The sequence below is a fragment of the Bos mutus genome, chromosome 4 (genome assembly GCF_027580195.1).
Source record: "Bos mutus isolate GX-2022 chromosome 4, NWIPB_WYAK_1.1, whole genome shotgun sequence".
NCBI lineage: Eukaryota > Metazoa > Chordata > Mammalia > Artiodactyla > Bovidae > Bos > Bos mutus.
In genome coordinates this window covers 1,552,207-1,570,891 of record NC_091620.1, presented here as the reverse complement: position 1 = coordinate 1,570,891, position 18,685 = coordinate 1,552,207, and the positions used below count along the sequence as shown (strand labels likewise).

At 38.6% G+C, this 18,685-nt stretch overlaps 1 protein-coding gene across 19 annotated transcripts in view; it reads left to right on the top strand.

The window, feature by feature from the left end:
• KMT2C (lysine methyltransferase 2C) overlaps window positions 1-18,685 on the top strand; it is a 261,336-nt gene that overhangs the window by 150,121 nt on the left and 92,530 nt on the right. For 14 of the 19 annotated variants that reach the window (XR_011463922.1, XM_070368932.1, XM_070368933.1 and 11 more), the window contains 5 exons: window positions 11,203-11,372; window positions 11,829-11,980; window positions 12,716-12,829; window positions 13,978-14,055; window positions 15,535-16,232. Coding sequence is in view for 18 of the 19 variants with exons in the window: in XM_070368932.1 (XP_070225033.1) it covers window positions 11,203-11,372; window positions 11,829-11,980; window positions 12,716-12,829; window positions 13,978-14,055; window positions 15,535-16,232 (1,212 nt within the window). In the remaining variant the exon portion in view is untranslated. The remainder of the gene's footprint in view (window positions 1-11,202; window positions 11,373-11,828; window positions 11,981-12,715; window positions 12,830-13,977; window positions 14,056-15,534; window positions 16,233-18,685) is intronic. The other 5 variants (XM_070368951.1, XM_070368939.1, XM_070368936.1 and 2 more) reach the window with 3 other exon arrangements.

The following is an 18,685-nucleotide window of genomic DNA, read 5'->3' as shown; positions in this document are numbered from 1 at the left end:
ATGTAAGTGGTGTCATATAATATATACCATTTTCTTTTTTTGGGGGGTGGGCATTTTTTAAAACCCAACATAATTATTTTGAAGTTCACCCCCAATGTTGCACATACCAGCAGTGATTCCTTTTAATTGCTGAATAGTAGAAGCGACTTAGCAGCAGCAGCAGCAGAAGTACCAGAATTTGTTCATTGAGTCACCTAGTGGTGAACATTTGGGTTCTTTACAGTTTTAGGCTGTTTTCAAAAGTGCTGCTTATGAACCTATCATCTAACATAAATATCTATATGGTACTTCATGGCTAAGGAATTGTTCCTGAATGATTCACCTTTAATCTTCGAAACTCTTTGAAGTAGGTAGTATCCCTGTATGCAGATACTAAAATAGGTATATTTTTAAAATCTGTTAATTTAAAATCCAGAAATAAAGCAGAGTATATTTGGTTAGATTGACTTTTAGATGATTTTATTGTGATTTCACATGTATATATATTTGTGTGTATTTATGTATAAACTTGTATTAAATATTTGGAATCATTGTATATGCATATGTATATTGTTCCTCCCCCATAGTAGTTTTAATAAGTGCTTATTCATTTAGATCTCTGTTGTTTTTAGATGTAAAGTTTCTTTCAGGTTTTGAGAGTTAGGATCTGCAGACATTTTCCCACTTCTTTTTCAGTACTTATGATACCAGTCTTTCTGCTTGGTTGGATGCTTTTAATAAGGTGTATTTTCAGCTATTTAAAGTTTTTTCTAGGTAGTCTTTCAGTCAGTGATTCTCCCCAGCTCCATCTCTTCTGTTGCCTTTGCATCTTTATGACCTTGAGGTGTTGCATTCTGAGTTTCTGTAAGCTTCCTGAGGAACTTATGGAGGCTCTGTTGTCTGAATCTCTAAATGCTATAGGCTAGCTGAGAGCTCTACCCACTGGGCAGTTAGTATAGTACTAGGTAACAACACCAGTACTCTTGCCTGGAAAATCCCATGGATGGAGGAACCTGGGAGGCTGCAGTCCATGGGGTCTCGAAGAGTCGGACATGACTGAGCGACTTCACTTTCACTTTTTACTTTCATGCATTGGAGAAGGAAATGGCAACTCACTCCAGTGTTCTTGCCTGGAGAATCCCAGGGATGGGGGAGCCTGGTGGGCTGCCGTCTATGGGGTTGCACAGAGTCGGACACGACTGAAGCGACGCAGCAGCAGCAGCAGCAGATAACAACAAATTGAGATTTGTTCATGGAAGCCAAAATATTCACATTCTTAAAGTGAAAGTAGAAGATGAGAATAACTCAGGTTTACCTTTAATTCCCAACTAGCTGAATAAAACTGTATTTTCTGTTAGGAAGATGTTTACAAACATTATTTACTTTGACTTTTTGAATGTTCTCTAGGATGAGTCAGTCATAAAAATAGTTAATTTGCTTCCTTTGAAATCTGTAGGGTAAACTAATAAATTTAGAACTGGTGAGGGACTAGCAATTAAGTGAATTGCCTGAGTTACTAATTTGCAGAGGTAGAAGAGAGACTAAAATCCATGTTTCTTGTATTACATTTTAATGCTTTATCCAATATATTATGCTCCCTGTGCTATCATACTAACTTGAGGAACAGAGTAGTTGTTTTTTTTTCCCCGGAGCAAGAAGGGGGGCGGCTTGTGGGCTGGGCTTGTGGGATCTTAGTTCTCCCGCCAGGGATTGAACCCATGCCACCTACATTGGGAGCACAGGCTTAACCACTGGACCACAAGGGGAGTTCTAAGGAATATTAATCTGATTTTCATCTATGTTAGGATTTGGATCCTAGAGAACTAAAGACTTTCTAGATCCATTGGGCATCTCTACATACCCCCTCAGGCTGAAATTTTTTTTTTTTTAATTATTATTGTCTTAATTTCAGAGTAGACATGAAGCTAGGCATAAAGTTCTTTGATCTATGGTAATTACACTGGCTTAACCTAGAAAATATTAATCTAAAATAATTTTGCTTTTTAAACTACATTGCCAAGATGTGGTTTAATAGAATGGCATTCTTTGTCTTTCATAATGTTCATACAAAGAATGCCTTTTGTATAATAAGTATTTGTATAAAAGTAGTTTGATAAAGCCAGGACTGGGTTTACTGTGTTCAGAGTAATTGGACCTCAAAAGTGCCAACCAGCAATTCCTTGCACGGCAGATGTAATGAATAAAGTGATACTCAAAAACTTAAGAAACCTTTTTGGTCCAGAAGTGAACTGTAATGGCACAGTTGAAATCTGTAGTAAACGGGGGTATTAATTCAATTGTTTCTAAAACGCAGGCGTTTCCCTTTATAAATTACCCTGTGCTGTTTGCGGTTCCTGTTGTCAGGCGATGGTGAAGAATCCCCTGGCTCCGCGGGTGCTGCTCACTGCTGCCCGAGCAGATTCCCTGTGCGGTCCACAGCCTCATTCTTAACTGTGCAAAATCTTGCATCTTTCACACGTCTTAGAGAGCACTTGGGACTAACATTAACAACAAATATACAAATGCTAAGTGCAGTTGAAAGTGCAAGTGTTAGTCGCTCAGTCGTGTCTGAGCCTTTGTGACCTCCATGCACTGTACAGTCCGCTAGGCTCCTCTGTCCATGGGTTTCCCCAGGCAAGAATACTGGAGTGGGTAGCTATTCCCTTCTCCAGGAGATCTTCCCGACCCAGGGATCGAACCCGGATCTCTCGCACTGTAGGCGAATTCTTTACGTCTGAGCAGTTACATTTACAGTTACATTTTATATTAAATGTATACATTTATATTAACTTTTATATTAGAGCAGTTACATTTTATATTAACTTTTTTAGAAAATTGATTATCTTGCGGGACCTTCGTTCCCGACCAGGGATTGAACCCCAACCACTTGACCGCCAGGGAATTCCCTGTATTTTTTAGAGTTAGCATTTCCATGAAAAATGTCAGGGTCTCAGGAAACATGTAGACCGCAAAGAATACACCTGCGGTCTCCCTGCGCCCTCGCACTCTAGTCCTAAGGCCACAGAAACGCGCTTCTATCACCTCTGCCCTTGATTTTGCGCTCGGGTTCCTGCTGGTGTCCGCATCCTTCCGGCTGGAGGGGCGTGGCCTTCAGGGGCGGGGCGGGCGGGGCCTTGAGGGGGCGGGGCGGAGATAGAGGAGGTCGTTGGAAGCCGAGGCCTCGCGGTTTGCCTGTAGGAGGCGTCCCCGCGCGGGGCTTTCAGGCCCCGAGGTGGCTCCAGCCTGGGGCTGCTTCCCGAAGCTGCCTGCGGGGACGCGGTGCTGGCCGGTGGTGCGGTAGGTGTTGGTGGTCCTTCCTCGGAGAGTCTTGGAAAGGGCGGCGATCCTGCTGGTAGGTTCCTGGGGATGGGGCCTGGGTGGGGCGGTAGGAGGAGGTGCCGGAGGCCGCTCCCCGCGCCCCGCTCCACCCCGTGGGAGGGCCGGCACCTGGACCTGCCGGCGCGCACCTGGTCCTAGGGCGTGGGGCGTAGCAGGGCGGGGCCTAGCCCGCGGGTAACGGCTCTCAGGTGTGGTCACCTGGGAGGGCGACCCCGGGGCGGAGGCGGCTCGGGCTCCTGCAACCTCGGAGCAGTGGCTTCCTGGCTGCGGGATGGGGCGCTTCCGCGGGTTGTCCCATGGTTTGGTTTGGTTCGGTTCCGGGTTGAAAAAAGAAATCTGCGTCGGATGCGTTTGTATGTTTACCCTTAATCTCCACCACCGCTCTTCTTTTTACTTTTCTGAAATAGGAAGTTGAATTCGTGATCGCTTCCTTCGCTTTCCTAAGGAAGAGATATTTTAGACTATAAATTTAACTTTGATTATAGCTTTGGCTGCACTCAAATTTTTTGTACTGGTAACTTCAGGCACATTGATTTTTTTAGGTTGTACTTAAACATATTAGATTCTGCTTTAATTGTGTTAAATCAGATAGTTTCGCTAGTGTAGCTTTATGACGTATATTTGGATGCCTTCCAATGGTGACGTTTTAAACTTGTAGTATTTGTGTTTATTAATTAAATGAAGCTCTTTCCCCGTTTTTTGGCCGTTTGATTCAACAGCATATTCAGATGTACTTAGATTGACCACTACCAATTTCTCCTTGCATTTTGCTCTTTTTTTTTTTTCCTTTAAAAAACTATTTTGTGCTGGTTATTAAGCAGGTATGTCAGGCTAATGATGATCTGCTTTTTATCAGTGTAAAACTACTCTGTATTCTGTGTATGCCCCCTTTTTGGGAGGAGGGAACCAGATATTTTGCTTTGGTTGACAATATGGCCGTGCGGGGTTTTAGTTTACAAGCTGAATATGATCTTTTCACATCGTTATATTGGATCCTTCTGTGTCTTTTAACTGTACCTTTTGAAGGGTTTAATAGTCAAGCACTTAGATTAATGGATGTAATTGAAATGCTTGGCTGATTTAAGACAAGTCTGTTCTTTTAGCTTTCTGTTTTTCAGTTCTTTTTATTCCATGCAATGATTGCAATTCAGAATTGTATTTTATGAATATTAAGTTATAAATGAAACTTTAAAATTTTCTGCTCATGTTTCCCATTGAAAAGGAAGAAATCAGAAGTTTTCTCTCTGCCTGCTGTCTTAAATTAACCCAGACTGTAGACCATGTCACTTTTTCTTGGCAGGGGGAAAAAATCTTCTCTGTAGTTTACAATGTCATCTCATTACTAGTCTTTTGGAGACATGGTTATGCACCTCTGTTTTTAAAAAATCTTAAATTTTCTGGACTCTTACAAACCTGAAAGAGACTATTGCCTTCCACCTATGACACGAATTTCGTCTGGCAGAGTTTTGCATTACAACTTTTTTCTTTTTACTCTGGAAACTTTTTCTTTCCGTGTTGACCCTTGTCATTCTCCTTTTAGGTCCGATGGAGAGATCTAGAGAAGTGTTGATTAAATTCACCTTCTTTCTTTTTTTAAAACACATTTACCTTCTTTACTTTCTCTTTAATAATCTTTAGTAGCATCTAGGTAATTTTGTTTCCTGTTTTAAATCATTATTTTCTTTGTTGTGGTTTTCATTATCTTGGAAAATGTGTCCAGAATTCGGAGTTTATTTCTGGAGGTTGTTCTCTGGCTTCCTTTTGTGCTGCCCTCTTACTGATTTGTTTTCAGTAATTGCTGCTATTTTTCACGTGGCAGAATTTATAATACTGCTGAGAATATGAGTAGATAGTGCAGTGTGTTTTCTTCTGTTCTATGGAGGTATTATAAAGTGATTAAAAAGATTAGGCAGTGGAGTCAAATCTCAGGTTTTTCACTTAGTAAATACAAGATCTTTGGCAATTTATTTGACTTCTGTAAGCCAAGTTTCATTTTGTAGCTGAAGTCCTTCCCTCACAGGGCTGTTGGATTTAGTGAAATGATTGTAAAGTGCTCAGCATATTGCTTGACATAAGTGCTCAGTTATCCTGGAGTTTTTCATACGAGTACTTACCCTCTGAGCAGTTTGAAGAGTGATACTCTTCTTCCACTGTTGAATTCTTTCATATGTTTATAGTCTTTTATATGTTTATAGTTGATAGTTTGAGTCAAATTCAGACACTGTGGTGGAGGCTGGAGGTACAGGGGCAGCTAGGTGTGCTTTCCTGGAGGTGTCAGTCTAGTGTGGCTGTTTGAACTGAGGTAGAGATGCTCCTTTCAGGATCTTGTATACCAGTCATTGTCCCACAGCTTTCTTTTCTCTGTTTCTCTCTTGAGAACGCCAGTGTGCTGGTATATGATGCATTTTAAAAGGCTTTATTTGGGAGTAATTTCAAACTTTAAAAGCAAGAAAAATAAAAATAATGCCCATATGCTGTTTACCTGGATTCTTTAGTTGTTGGGATTTCAGTAAGGTCATCATGCCCTTTCTCCTTTCTACCTCCTCCCTGCCCACTCCACCCTGTGTATTATTTTTTTTTTCCCCTGAACCATTTGAAGGGTGAGTTACACCATGTTCCCTTTACCCTTAAGTATGTAAATGTGTATTTCTTAATAATGAGGATATTCTTACATAATCACTGCACTATTATCACTCTGCACATTTATATCCATCTAGTCTACCCTTCGTATTTCAACTTGTCACTCAATTTAATGTCCTTACAGCATGTGCCTCTTCCCTGTAGGTTCCAGGATCTAGTCTAGGGTCAGGTGTTCCATTTAGTTGTAGTGCTTCTTTAGACTCCTTTAATCTGCAAAGTTTCTTAAACCCTCCTTTGTCTGTTTGATATTGACAGTGTTGAATAGTAAGAGTTTTTCCTCACATACCTGGATTATTTGTTTGTTTGTTTTAATCACAAATGGAACTTTGCTCCTTTTGTCTTTGTCTGACACATCCTCACGATTATATGGTTTCTCATTCTTGGCGAGAAGATTGAGCAAGTCTGTGCCCTTGGCAGGCCCTCCCCTGGATGCACCTGGAGCTTCCTTCTCCCTCACAGGCGATGTGAGTTGTGAGCATCTGCGCAGGTTTCTCCACTTGTTTTTCCCTCTTGTATCTAAAAAAGTGTTACGTGAGGAGACACTTGACCTTGCAAATATCTTATTGCTCCTCAAAATTTTCTCCAAGATGATAGGAACCAATGCCTGATGCAGTGTTTTAACCTGGTTTTTGTAAAATATGCTTTTCTAAGTAAACGTTTACCTGTCAACCTCTGCATTCTGTTGTAATCCAGAATCCGCCCTTCTTTCACATGTTAAAATGATTTATATTTTGTCAGTACTGACTCATGGATTCTTGTTCTTGTCAATAATTTATTACTGTACCTGATTTGTTTTGTGCTCAGATTGTTCCATCTTTGCCTTATGGTGGTCTTTTCAAGCTGGCTCCTGTGTTTTTGTTTGATGTCCTCCCATTTATTTGAGCACTTCATTGTATTTGGGCATAGCAAGATATTCCAAAGTCATCTTATACCTTCCCTGCCCTGGACTCGGTAGTCCTCCTTTCTGTAAATAGGCTGTGTTCATTTAGTGGACATGGGCTCCTGGCTTTGCTCACTGCTCTGTGGGTGTTTGCTTCTTTGTCCTCTCATCAAGTGAGGCAGGAACTACATGCCTGCACACACACTTACACATGTGCATGTGTACAAGTACACACGTAAGTATGTGTGTACTCACATATGGACATTATTTATAAATGATGAATTTAAACCAGTACCCCAACTCTGACCCCTCCCGCCGAGTTCTTTGCCTCCCCTCATGCTTACGTATCCATTCTTGTATCTCGCATAGTGAGAATCCTTGTGCTTTGCCTGTTATTCCTGAAGTGTTTTTAATTTCTCATTCTTGGCTTATTTAGTTTTTAAAAGTACATAGGATATTAACATTGTTTCAAAAACTTTTGGTTTATCCTTCCTGTGTGTATTTTTTTAACGATAAGCAAACATGTTTCCCTTTTCTACACTGAGGGTAGCATATTGTTATATGTGCTCTTTGGCATGTTACTTTTTTTACTTATTATCTGGAATTCATTTCAGTTTATAGAAATCTTCCTCATTCCTTTTTTTTCCCTTATATTTGAAACAGTTTTCCAACCTGTGACCTATGCTTCAGTATTTAGGTCGTTCGTAGTATTTTACATTAGAATGATTCTGTAGTCAGTAACTTTGTGCATATGGGAGCAAATCTCTAGAATAAATTCCTAGAAGTGGGTTTGTTGGCTGGGGTGGGGGGATAAATGCACATGTAATTTTGTTTGGTATTGTCAAATTCCCTTTCACGGGACTTGCGTCAGTTCCTGCTGCCGCCACTCACGCATGAGAGAACTTTTCTACATTCTTGCCAATAGGGTGTCCTATTTGGCTTTTGATTTTTTGCCTGTCTTATGAGTGAAAAATGTTCCCTCAATGTAGTTTAATTTTCATTTCTCTCTAGTGAAGTTGGCCATGTTTTTTTATGCTTAAGGGTCATTTTCACCCCTTTTTATGAGTAGTCTTTTCTTGTGTTTTGTGTGTTACTCTTGAAGATTTTGACCCCTACCCCACCCCAATTAAGAGTTCCTTATATGATCAGGATATAAGGCCCTTATCTGTGTTGTATGATGCAAGTATTTTCTTCCAGTTTATTTGCCTTTTGACTTTGCCTGTGGGGTGTTTTTTTGTTGTTTTTTTTTTTTTTTTGCCATGTAAAAGTTTATTTTTATGTAGTCAGATTTATCAGTCTTCTGTTGCTTCTGAAGTTTTTAGTTAAAATTAGAAAGCCTTTGCCTATACTGAGGTTATATGAGAGTTCATATGTTTTTCTAGTTTCTGCATTATTTTTTTATGTATGACTCTAATCCAGTTTTCGTAGTATCCTGCCAGGCTTCTCTGTCCATGGGATTTTTCTGGGCAAGAATACTGGGAGTGGGTTGCCATTTCCTCCTCCGGAGGATCTTCCAGACCCAAGGATGGAACCCACATCTCCTGCTTTGGCAGGCAGATTCTTTACCCCTGAGCCACCTGGGAAGCATGTGAACTCTAGGCTCCATGAAAAATCTTACTGAAATTTTTATCAGGGTTACTTTAAATGTAATGTTGATAGTGACATCTTGATGTTAGGACATCCTAAGAACACGGTATGTCTTATGTCTTTATATTTGTTCAATCCTGGTTTAAAGTCTTTTAGGAATGCTTTCTAATTTTCCTTGTATAGGTTTTAGACATTTCTTTGTTGTTGTTCAGTTGCTCAGTCGTCTCTTACTCTTTGTGACCCCATGGACTGCATCACGCCACGCTTCCCTGTCCGTCACCATCTCCTCTAACTTGCTCAAACTCATGGCCATTGAGTCGGTGATGCCGGCCAACCATCTCATCCTCTGTCATCCCCTTCTCCTCCTGCCCTCAATCTTTCCCAGCATCAGGGTCCTTTCCAGTGAGTTCTCTCTTCGCATCAGGTAGCCAGAGTATTGGAGCTTCAGCATCAGTCCTTCCAGTGAATATTCAGAATTTATTTCCTTTAGGATTTAGGTCCTACTCTCACATCCATACATGACTACTGGAAAAACCATAGCCTTGACTAGACAGACCTTTGTTGGCAAAGTAATGTCTCTGCATTTTAATATGCTGTCTAGGTTGGTCATAACTTTTCTTCCAAGGAGCAAGCGTCTTTTAATTTCATGGCTGCAGTCACCATCTGCAGTGATCTTGGAGCCCAAGAAAATAAAGTCTCTCACTGTTTCCATTGTTTCCCCATCTATTTGCCATGAAGTAATGCAACCAGATGCCACCATCTTCCTTTTTGAATGTTGAATTTTAAGCCAGCTTTTTCACTCCTCTTTCTCCTTCATCAAGACAGAAAGCTTTCTGTCAGGAGGGTGGTATCATCTGCATATCTGAGGCTATTGATACTTCTCCCGGCTTGATTCCAGCTTGTGCTTCATCCAGCCTGATGTACTCTGCATATAAGTTAAATAAGCAGGGTGACAATATACAGCCTCGACGTACTCCTTTCCCAATTTGGAACCAGTCCGTTGTTCTATGACCAGTTCTAACTGTTGCTTCTTGACCCATATGCAGGTTTCTCAGGAAGCAGGTAAGGTGGTCTGGTATTCTCATCTCTTGAAGAATTTTCCACAGTTTGTTGTGATCCACACAGTCAAAGGCTTTAGCGTAGTCAATAAAGTGAATGTTTTCCTGGAATTCTCCAGCTTTTTCAGTGATCAAACAGACGTTGGCAATTTAATCGCTGGTTCCTCTGCCTTTTCTGAATCCAGTTTGAACCATCTGAGAGTTCTCTTAAGTTTCTTCTTAAACATTTTCTCTATTTTGTTGATGGTATAAATTGGACTCTCCCATTCATTATGTCTTTTAACTAGTTATTGTTTGTGCATGTAAATTCTATTGAATTTTATTGCTAATTTTATATCTTGCTATTTAAATTCTTTTATTACATTTAAAATAGATTCTCTAGGATTTCCGAGTGTGCTGTCATCTACAAGTACTGTTAGTTCTTCTCTTCCTTTTCTTGCCTCTGTTTTCATTTGTTTCGGTGTTTACATTGATTCAGAACCATGTTAAACAGTGGAGATAGTAGGCATCCTTGCTTCCTTTCTGCCCTTAGTGGGAATGTCTCTAGGATTCCCCAGTTAGAAACAAAATGCTGGCTTTTGAGTTGAAATTTGTGTGTATCTCACATTAAGGAAATACCCACGCTTTTTTATTGTCTGCAAAGTTTTTTTTTTAATTAGGGGTGGATTTTAATTTTTTTGCAAAGGCCTTTTCAACATCTAGTGAAATAGTTTATCTTCTCAGACCTAATAATATGTTAAATTTTATTATCATGTTTTTTTCTAAAATTTAACCATCCTTGCATTTTTTTTTTTTTTAATAAACTCCATTTGGCATGGTTTTATTATTTTCTTAATTTGCTATTGGAGTTTGTTTTCTAACATTTTAGGGTTTTGGCATCAATATGTATGAGCACATCCACTTTATAATCTGTATACAGACTTTAGCAGATCTGTGGTTCATGCTCATTTCTCTTTTTTAGTGAACATCTCTTTTATATCAAAATGGCAGCTCAAAAAGAAAGTTCCTTTTTAGTGGTGATTTAGATTGCAAAGTTGGGGTTGAGTAATGAGCATCCCACAGTTTATGAGCCTTGTGCCCTGGGTGTTAAGGCCACCTTGCTCACGGGCCCAGAGGAGGTGTCCCAGGCCTCTGCCAGGCCTGCCATCAGTAGTTCTTTGCTAAGGATGGTGCCAGTCTCTGTTCTGAAAATACGAACAGTCATATTGGATTTTCGTGTTGAGTGATTATTTTCATAATTTCAGACACCTAATCATTTGGAGTGGATCATCGTTGTTTCCTTAGCGCGTATTCTTCGTTTTAGTTTCTGAGCTACACATAAACAAACGGAATGCCCTAGCAGGGCCATTTTGCTTTCACAGTAGGGAGTTTAGCAAAACTTACTCAACACAAGCTGCTTCCTGATTCTGGATCGTGTTTCTTTTTTTGAAGTTTGGATTGCCATGTTTTTGGTTTTCTTCCTCCCCCATTTATGTTTTCTTGGATGTCTCTATCCCCTACTTACACTTTCCAGGAGGTTTTAGTGTAAATTGAATGATATCAGATATTCAAAACAAGCAGCTTTTTCAAAAACATACACCCTAAATTTAGTGTCATAAAAATTAAAGTTTAATATATGATCTACAAATGTGTCATTGGTTTTTTTAAAAAGATGTACACCAGAACTGCAGTTCACATGCAGAACAAACTGTTTCTGTTTTCATTTTTCCTGGTGTTTAGAATTGCAGAATCTGTGTAGAGTGTGGCACACGCTCTAGTTCTCAGTGGCACCACAATTGCCTGGTGTGTGACAGTTGTTACCAACAGCAGGAGAACTTGTGTCCTTTCTGTGGGAAGTGCTACCATCCAGAATTGCAGAAAGACATGCTTCATTGTAACATGTGCAAAAGGTAAGAAGATAGTTACTGTACTGAAGTATTTGTGTGTGCTTCTGTTCACGTAGTCATCTGCTTTGCCGTATATTTTGAAATCCAAGCTTTTGTCATTCCAGTAATCCTTTTAGTACTGATTGCTGTTATAGATGAAATTAAACATGTTTTTTATGAGTCTGAAAGACATGATGATGTAAGTGGGCAAAAAAATAAGACCAGAAGCAAGCATTGGGAGGGAAAAAAGAAAGAGAAAATAGTTTGAAAATGTGTGTTTTTTTTTTTTAAAGTCAACACTTTTGGTGACATCCAAAAATGACAGCTCCTTTTCTAGAACCTTCAATTGCTGACTCCTCTAACTCTCTTCTGTCACCTTAGCCCTTTCTGTATCTAGCTTTTCAGTCATTATCTCTTTTCCTTAGATATTAATTAAACTTTAAATTAGAGCATTTTATTTAAATATATTTATCATCACAGATGGGTTCACTTAGAATGTGACAAACCAGCAGATCATGAACCTGACCTTCAGCTCCGAGAAGAGTACATCTGTACATATTGCAAACACTTGGCGGCTGAGATGGGCCCCTTGCAGCCAGGTGAAGAGGTGGAGATGGCTGAGCTTCCTGCAGGTACCTGTGGGACGATTGTTCTTTGTGATGACGTGCCAGGCAGCCACCAGTGGGCCGCTTCAGGAACAGTGAGGGACTCCAGTGTCCATACAAGTGTTCTTGGTCATCTCTGAATCTCATGGCTAACATCTAATCTAGCTTTTTTTTTTTTCACAACTATTCACCTTATATTTTAATTCCAAGACTAGTGTACTCTCCTGTTTTTTGGGCCATTAAGTGGAAGTTCCTTATTGTTTTGCTGTATGACCTAATTTGCACTTCATACTCTAGTTGTATTTTACTCCAAACAAATTTCATGTGGTTTTATTAGCATACCATTGATTATAAATGTAATAACAAGATTCTTAGATTGTAAAGGGAACAGACCTGCTAATCAGATTGGTTTTCATTTTCATCATCATGAGTGGCAGCGTCTATAAAAGTTCTAATTCATTATCTGCAAGGGGTTTAGGTAGACATATCTTGGTTACTAACATTTTCTTTCTAGTTTTCCATCAGTATACAGTTGTGTGATGTCCTTTTAAAATAGTAAAATGCGAGTTAACCTTTTTAATTCATTATATTTTCCATATTAGAAAAAATAAGATTATGTGTTTGGTTCAAAGTAGAAAAATCTGAAGAATTTATGGCATTTTTAGTGATAATTTACTCCCATTAGAACAAGGGAATGATTGTTGACTTAGCAAAAACAGAAAAGCTCATTCTAAGGTAAAGGATGAATAATTTTTTGTTAAGATTATAACAATGAAATGGAAGTTGAAGGCCCTGAAGACCACATGATATTTCTGGAGCAAGCAATTAATAAAGATGTTGCTGGTCAGGAGCCCGCACCTGGAATTGTTCCAGATGGTAAGGATGTTTTTGGTGATGGATATAGTCTGTTTGCTGAAGAAAATGTGTGTATAGAGTGAATATGTGAACATACACTGAAATTTTTGTAACCTAAAGAAAATTTTGCCAAGACATCCTCATGTATTAAATTATTTAGAGGGGTGCCTTTTTAAGTAAAATAAACTTCATTAAATCTTTATAATTTATTACAGTTAATCAGGGAAAGGGCATGTATATGTTATAGTTAGCTGTAACCTAGACATCCAATGGACGGAGGAGTGTGGGAGGCTGCAGTCCATGGGGTCGTGAAGAGTCGGACACGACTGAGCGACTTCACTTTCACTTTTCACTTTCATGCATTGGAGAAGGAAATGGCAAGCCACTCCAGTGTTCTTGCCTGGAGAATCCCAGGGATGGGGGAGCCTGGTGGGCTGCCGTCTATGGGATCACACAGAGTCGAACACGACTGAAGTGACTTAGCAGCAGCAGCAGCAGCAGACTTAAATATATGCCTTGTTTAGGGATCAAGTGATTCTCTTTAAGAAGCAATTTCTTTAGTTATATGATTACTAACTAGAGCTGTTGCTGATTGTGAAATGTTGCATGCTGAGATAATGAAAGATTGTTTCAGATCGTCTAAGCAGTCCTCTTGAGGATTATTTTAGTTATTTCAAGGATATTTCATTTATGGTTTTTGCAGTATTGGTAATAGCTATTATTGTACCTGAGGATCTGGAATTAATGAGAGACCAGGTTGGGGAAAAACCACTTACTAAATTTCATCTTGGTCTCCCCTCAAAGTCCTTGGGGTTGTATGTGATACTGTATGTTATATAGGTTGAGTTTATACATAAAAAGTTCTTGAGATTTTTTTGAGGTTAAATTTATATTTAAAAATTCTCATTGAAAATTATACTTCATAAAAATGGAAAGTGAAGAAAAATAAGACAAAACTATAATAATCTTATGCAAACCAGATTCCTTGTTTCATCTTCATATCCTACTTGAAATGAATAGTAGTAACAAGATGTTTTGTGCTTAAATTTGAAATTAGTATTTGTCAGTAGGATAAATATCTTACTGAAAATATTGTTGAGAAAGCAGCGTTAGAGAAGTACAGAAATTTTGACTCCTTTCTGGAGATCCCACAAGTGTGTTGTTCACAGCAGGTCACGTCCGGCCCAGAGAGCAGCAGAGGAGTGATCCTCCAGAAAGCTGTGACGTGCGTGGGCTTCTTGTGTCCGGTGAGCAGCACGTTCACGTTGTCCGAGCTGATTTATATCGTTACACATTTATGGTCACTGCAGATTAAGTCATTGTCTCCTCAGTTCATTTTTTCAAATTAGAGAATTGTTCAGTACCAGAGAATCGATTACTATTGGAGTATTCACATTATAGTAGTTAAATCTGTGGTTCAGTGATCCTTTTCTTGTAAACAGTTGGTAGTGAATTTCTAAAGCAGAAATAGAGCATGTTTACGCTCTTAATCCTTCCTGCCTAGCTCAAAGGAGAAAGAACATGCTCATGTTCCATGTGTCTCCCTTTACTGGTGAGACTTGAGGTACTTGGTCTCCTGGTAGCACGTAACTTAGGCATTCCAGATAGCACTAAGATTCAGATGGTGGGACTTTTGGTTTTAAACCTATAAATGTTTACTTAATTTATGTGTATTTTCTGTTTTAAAATTTATCACTTTTTAAATATTTTTGAAGCACTTTTGTGTTTAAAAATTTTAGTATGATCAGATCCGTTATTTGCTGTTTTCTTTTCAGCTATAGCCTTTTAATAAAGCAGGAATGAGAAGTGAGGTTTCATCACTAAAATTTCAAACATTAAAAATTTCAGTCACATGGTAAATGGTAAATAAGGAAATTAGTAGCCTTATTAACGTGCCTTAGAAATTAACCTTGATGGCTTTTGAAAGAAGTGCTGTTTATCGTCAGTGCTCGCTCTTAATAGAGCCACTTAGGGCTCATGTCAGTTGAACCTCTGACCTTACTCTTAAGTATATTGGGTTAATATAGATGATGAGGAAGAACAAGAATTATACCTGCCCCCCGCAGCCCAAAAAAATGTTGATTGTGTTAGCGAGTATAGCTAAGCAAAATAAGTCTTTTCTGTCTGTGGTCATTACTCATTTCGGTCTACAGAAGCTTTGTTAGATCTTGTGTCTGCTTATTGCAAAATCCTTTTTTAGACTAATCTTTTCTCTTCAAACTTGGATATATTGTGTAATATCACTGAGCCTCATTTTCCTAGCTATAAAATGAGGGTAATTTTACCTACAAAATTTTAAATCCTTTTGTTTGTAAGTGCTCAAACTAAAACATTATATATGTATAATGGTTATATTAGAAATTAATTCTGTTTTAATATTCCTACCAGAAATTACCTTAAACTCTGGGGATCCTATTAAGGCAGTGTTTTTGTAGGTTTTCTGGTCTGATCTGTGACTTATTCTAATCCATAAACCCTGGTGTGTATTGACACTTATTAAACTTAATAATTGCCTTTCTTGATGAATACCTTCTGATTTAAGGCGTGATTTTAACCAAAAGTAATATGGAAGCCCTCCCTACCCCATCTTTTTTTCCATCCAAGCCTGTTACTTTTAAACCATAGAGCTACAGACATTTAAGGCATTGATGTTTTATACCTACTCATAGTTAGGAATTTTAAAATTCATATGTGCATTAACATAATAGATATTCCAAATTTTGTAGAATCATCCCAAGATAAAATGAATCCTGAATCAGAAAATCAGATTTCTCGTGAAGTTGACGGTGAAGCAGTGGAGATGTGTCCAAAAGTGACGCATACTTGTGAAGGTCCAAGTGAGAACAGCATGGAAGTGACTGAGCGCGCTGACGTCCTTCCTCCCCAGCTGGTTGTGCTGCAGGAGGAAGTGAAGTCGGTGGAGGAGCCGAATGTGGTGGTGTCGCCGGAAGAGTCTCGGCCTCCCGAAGTCACCATTGAGTCTGTCATTATCCCATTGGAAACCTTAGTGTCCCCAGATGGGGAAAGCACTTCTTTATGTTCTACAGAACACTTGGCTGTAGAAAGGGAACAGAGAGAAAACCCTGAGCCTTCTGCATTTATGGACTTGGGAGCGGCTCCTGCAGTTGAGAGTCAAGTGAAAGATGGCTTATGCCAAGAGGGCAGATCTGTAAAACTATCGTCTGAGACTGAGTCATCGTCTTCCTCAGCAGTGGACACAAGCAAGGCTCACGTGTCTTCCTCTCCAGCACTTTCTTCCGACTTGCCTTCCCATGACATGCTGCACAGTTACCCTTCCACTCCCAACGCCTCTGTTGCAAACATCCTGCCAACCACGTACATCTCAGTCACCCCCAAAATTGGCATGGGCAAACCAGCTATTACCAAAAGGAAGTTTTCTCCTGGGAGACCTCGGTCCAGACAGGTATGGTGATTTTAATGATTCTGACACGAAAGATGCTGGCGCAGTTCTATAAAGTAGAATGGTGTATGTGTAGCTTTGGTTTCGAGGGCAGTTTTTTTCTGTCTTTAGGTGGAACTGAGACGTAATGTTGACGTATGTGCTTTGGCCACTTAAAAAAAAATACTATTAATGAAGACTAATTTATTGAGCTTGAAGTGATCTTATCGGAATTTAAATGCAACCTATTAGAAACCACTAAAAAATTTTTTTAGTTCTATGCTGTAGGAACAATAGAGCTTTAAAAAAGTCAAGTTTTGGGTATGGTGTAACATTTATTTTTCCCCTCAGATGTATTTGTTTATTGGTACTGTTCATTATACATATTTTGACTGCTTGAACATCAAAATTTACTAAGGGAGTTTTTCATGCAGGAGGATTTCTCAGTTTGGTTTTCCTATTGTTGACTTTTTGTGAAAAATTTCAATGGTTTCATACACAAAAAATTTAGGATTATACTGTTGATGTTCAGGAAGTGAAGAGAGTTCCACGATTATTCTGTAAAGTTTTGTGGGCTCTATCCTTTATGGGTACATTTCAGATATTTTTCAGTGGGATTTGAGTGAAACTGCAAGCCAAAGTGAAGATGCTGTAGCTAAGAATTACGTGTTCTACAAAATTTCCTACTTTCTGAAGTATTTTTAGAAAATAGCAAGATACTAAACAGTGCAAAGTGTTTAGTCACAGTAGTAGTTTGGAGTTTTAAGTCTCATGATTTAGATTACTTTTAGTGATTTAAAATTTAACTTTTTATAGGAATAATAATATCTGGTCATCTAATTTCGTAATGCTAAAGAAAAGTAGAAAGGTTAAATCAAATTTTCTTTAATGTAAAAATTAGTCTCTTCTATTTAAAATTCATATATATTTTATTTTCAAAAGGCAGCAGTTTATACCAGAGGCAAAGGAGTTGCCACATGGAATTTACATATTTCTCTATGGCAGAGACACACAGTAAATGCGCACTCTATACATGCCTTTCTCTGAGTATTCTGCTTGGTACTTACTTTCTCTCCTACCAAGCGGGGTTTTTCTTTTCAAACTAGTTCTCTTCCTCCTTAGTTTTTATTTTATTTTCCTTTCCTTTTTTGAATAGCATATACTAATTGTGTAGTTTTGGCTCTGAAAAGACTTTCGCAATGAAAATTTGAATCTCTAATTTTGGTTCAGAAATTTACATCCTTCAAGGATTTTACATCATAAATATTCCTATTAAGTTTTACTGATAACTCTCCTTAGAGTCTTCTGCTCCAACTGAGAAAACATTATGATTATTTTTCTGTTGACTTATGTTCCAGAATGGTATGGGCATGTGTGTGAGAGAGCAGGTACATATATTTTTTTCCTCTTGGTTCATCCCAATTTATATGAGCCATGTCTCCATGTTTGTTACTGTGTTCTGTTTCAGTTCTGGTCATATTCTCCTTTCTATTTAGCTGCCACTGTCATCACCGCCTCGCGAGTTGCTGCTGATCTCAAGCAGCTTGTCGGCCGTGCTTTAGTTGTATAGGAAACGGGCTTCACTTGGTTTTTAGTTGTATAGGAAACGGGCTTCACTTGATGATTCAAGGCTTGTTGATACACTGTTCTGATGTGGAACAAGGTTCTCTTTTTGTATTACTTTATGAGAAAATATTTAAAACACATGACTGTGATCTACTTCAGGTGCTCATATACTAATTGCTTTCATGGTAATACTGAAAGTTTCTATTAAATCTCCTGTGAAATATGTTTTTAGACGCATTTGATTGAAATATTAAATGTTTAAAGAAAACTTAAGTACTTTTAAATGTACTTCTATAACTTTATAAGAATTTTTTCTTCATTTTACCTTTCCACCATGTTTTTTGTTGCTGACATATAAGTGGAGGCTTAGGGATTTACACGGGTTCGAAGACTGACATCTACTGAGAGAGTCTCTAGAGAAGGTGAAATTTCTTCAGCAGAGGAGGTTTTCAAAAATAGTACTTCATTAGATCATAACCACTTGGCCTTTATGTTGTGAACTGAATTTCTTATGTTCATCAATTTAAGTAGTTTATTAGGAACCTTAGAATTTTATAATATACTGCTGTATTTCAGTAGCATTTTAAATGAAGTGTTTCAAATTAATATATCAGTTTCATAATGTATTCCTTTGAGAGCAAACCAGGCCTCCAGTGGTGAGTTGTAGAGGATTGTAGTTCTGTTAACAATTAATTACAAGTAAGCAATCCCTCCCCTCCCTCTCCTTTCTCCTCCCCTCCCCTCTTTCCTTTCTTCTCTTTCTTAAATTTCTGGTTTCTTTTTAAACGTAGACCTTTTAGTAAGAAGCACTGTTGGCATTCAGGGGGCGGGGGTGGTTCTGCTATTAAAAGACAGGTCGGTAAATCATATCATCCAAATAAAGATTCAATTCTTGATAAATTATTTCATAT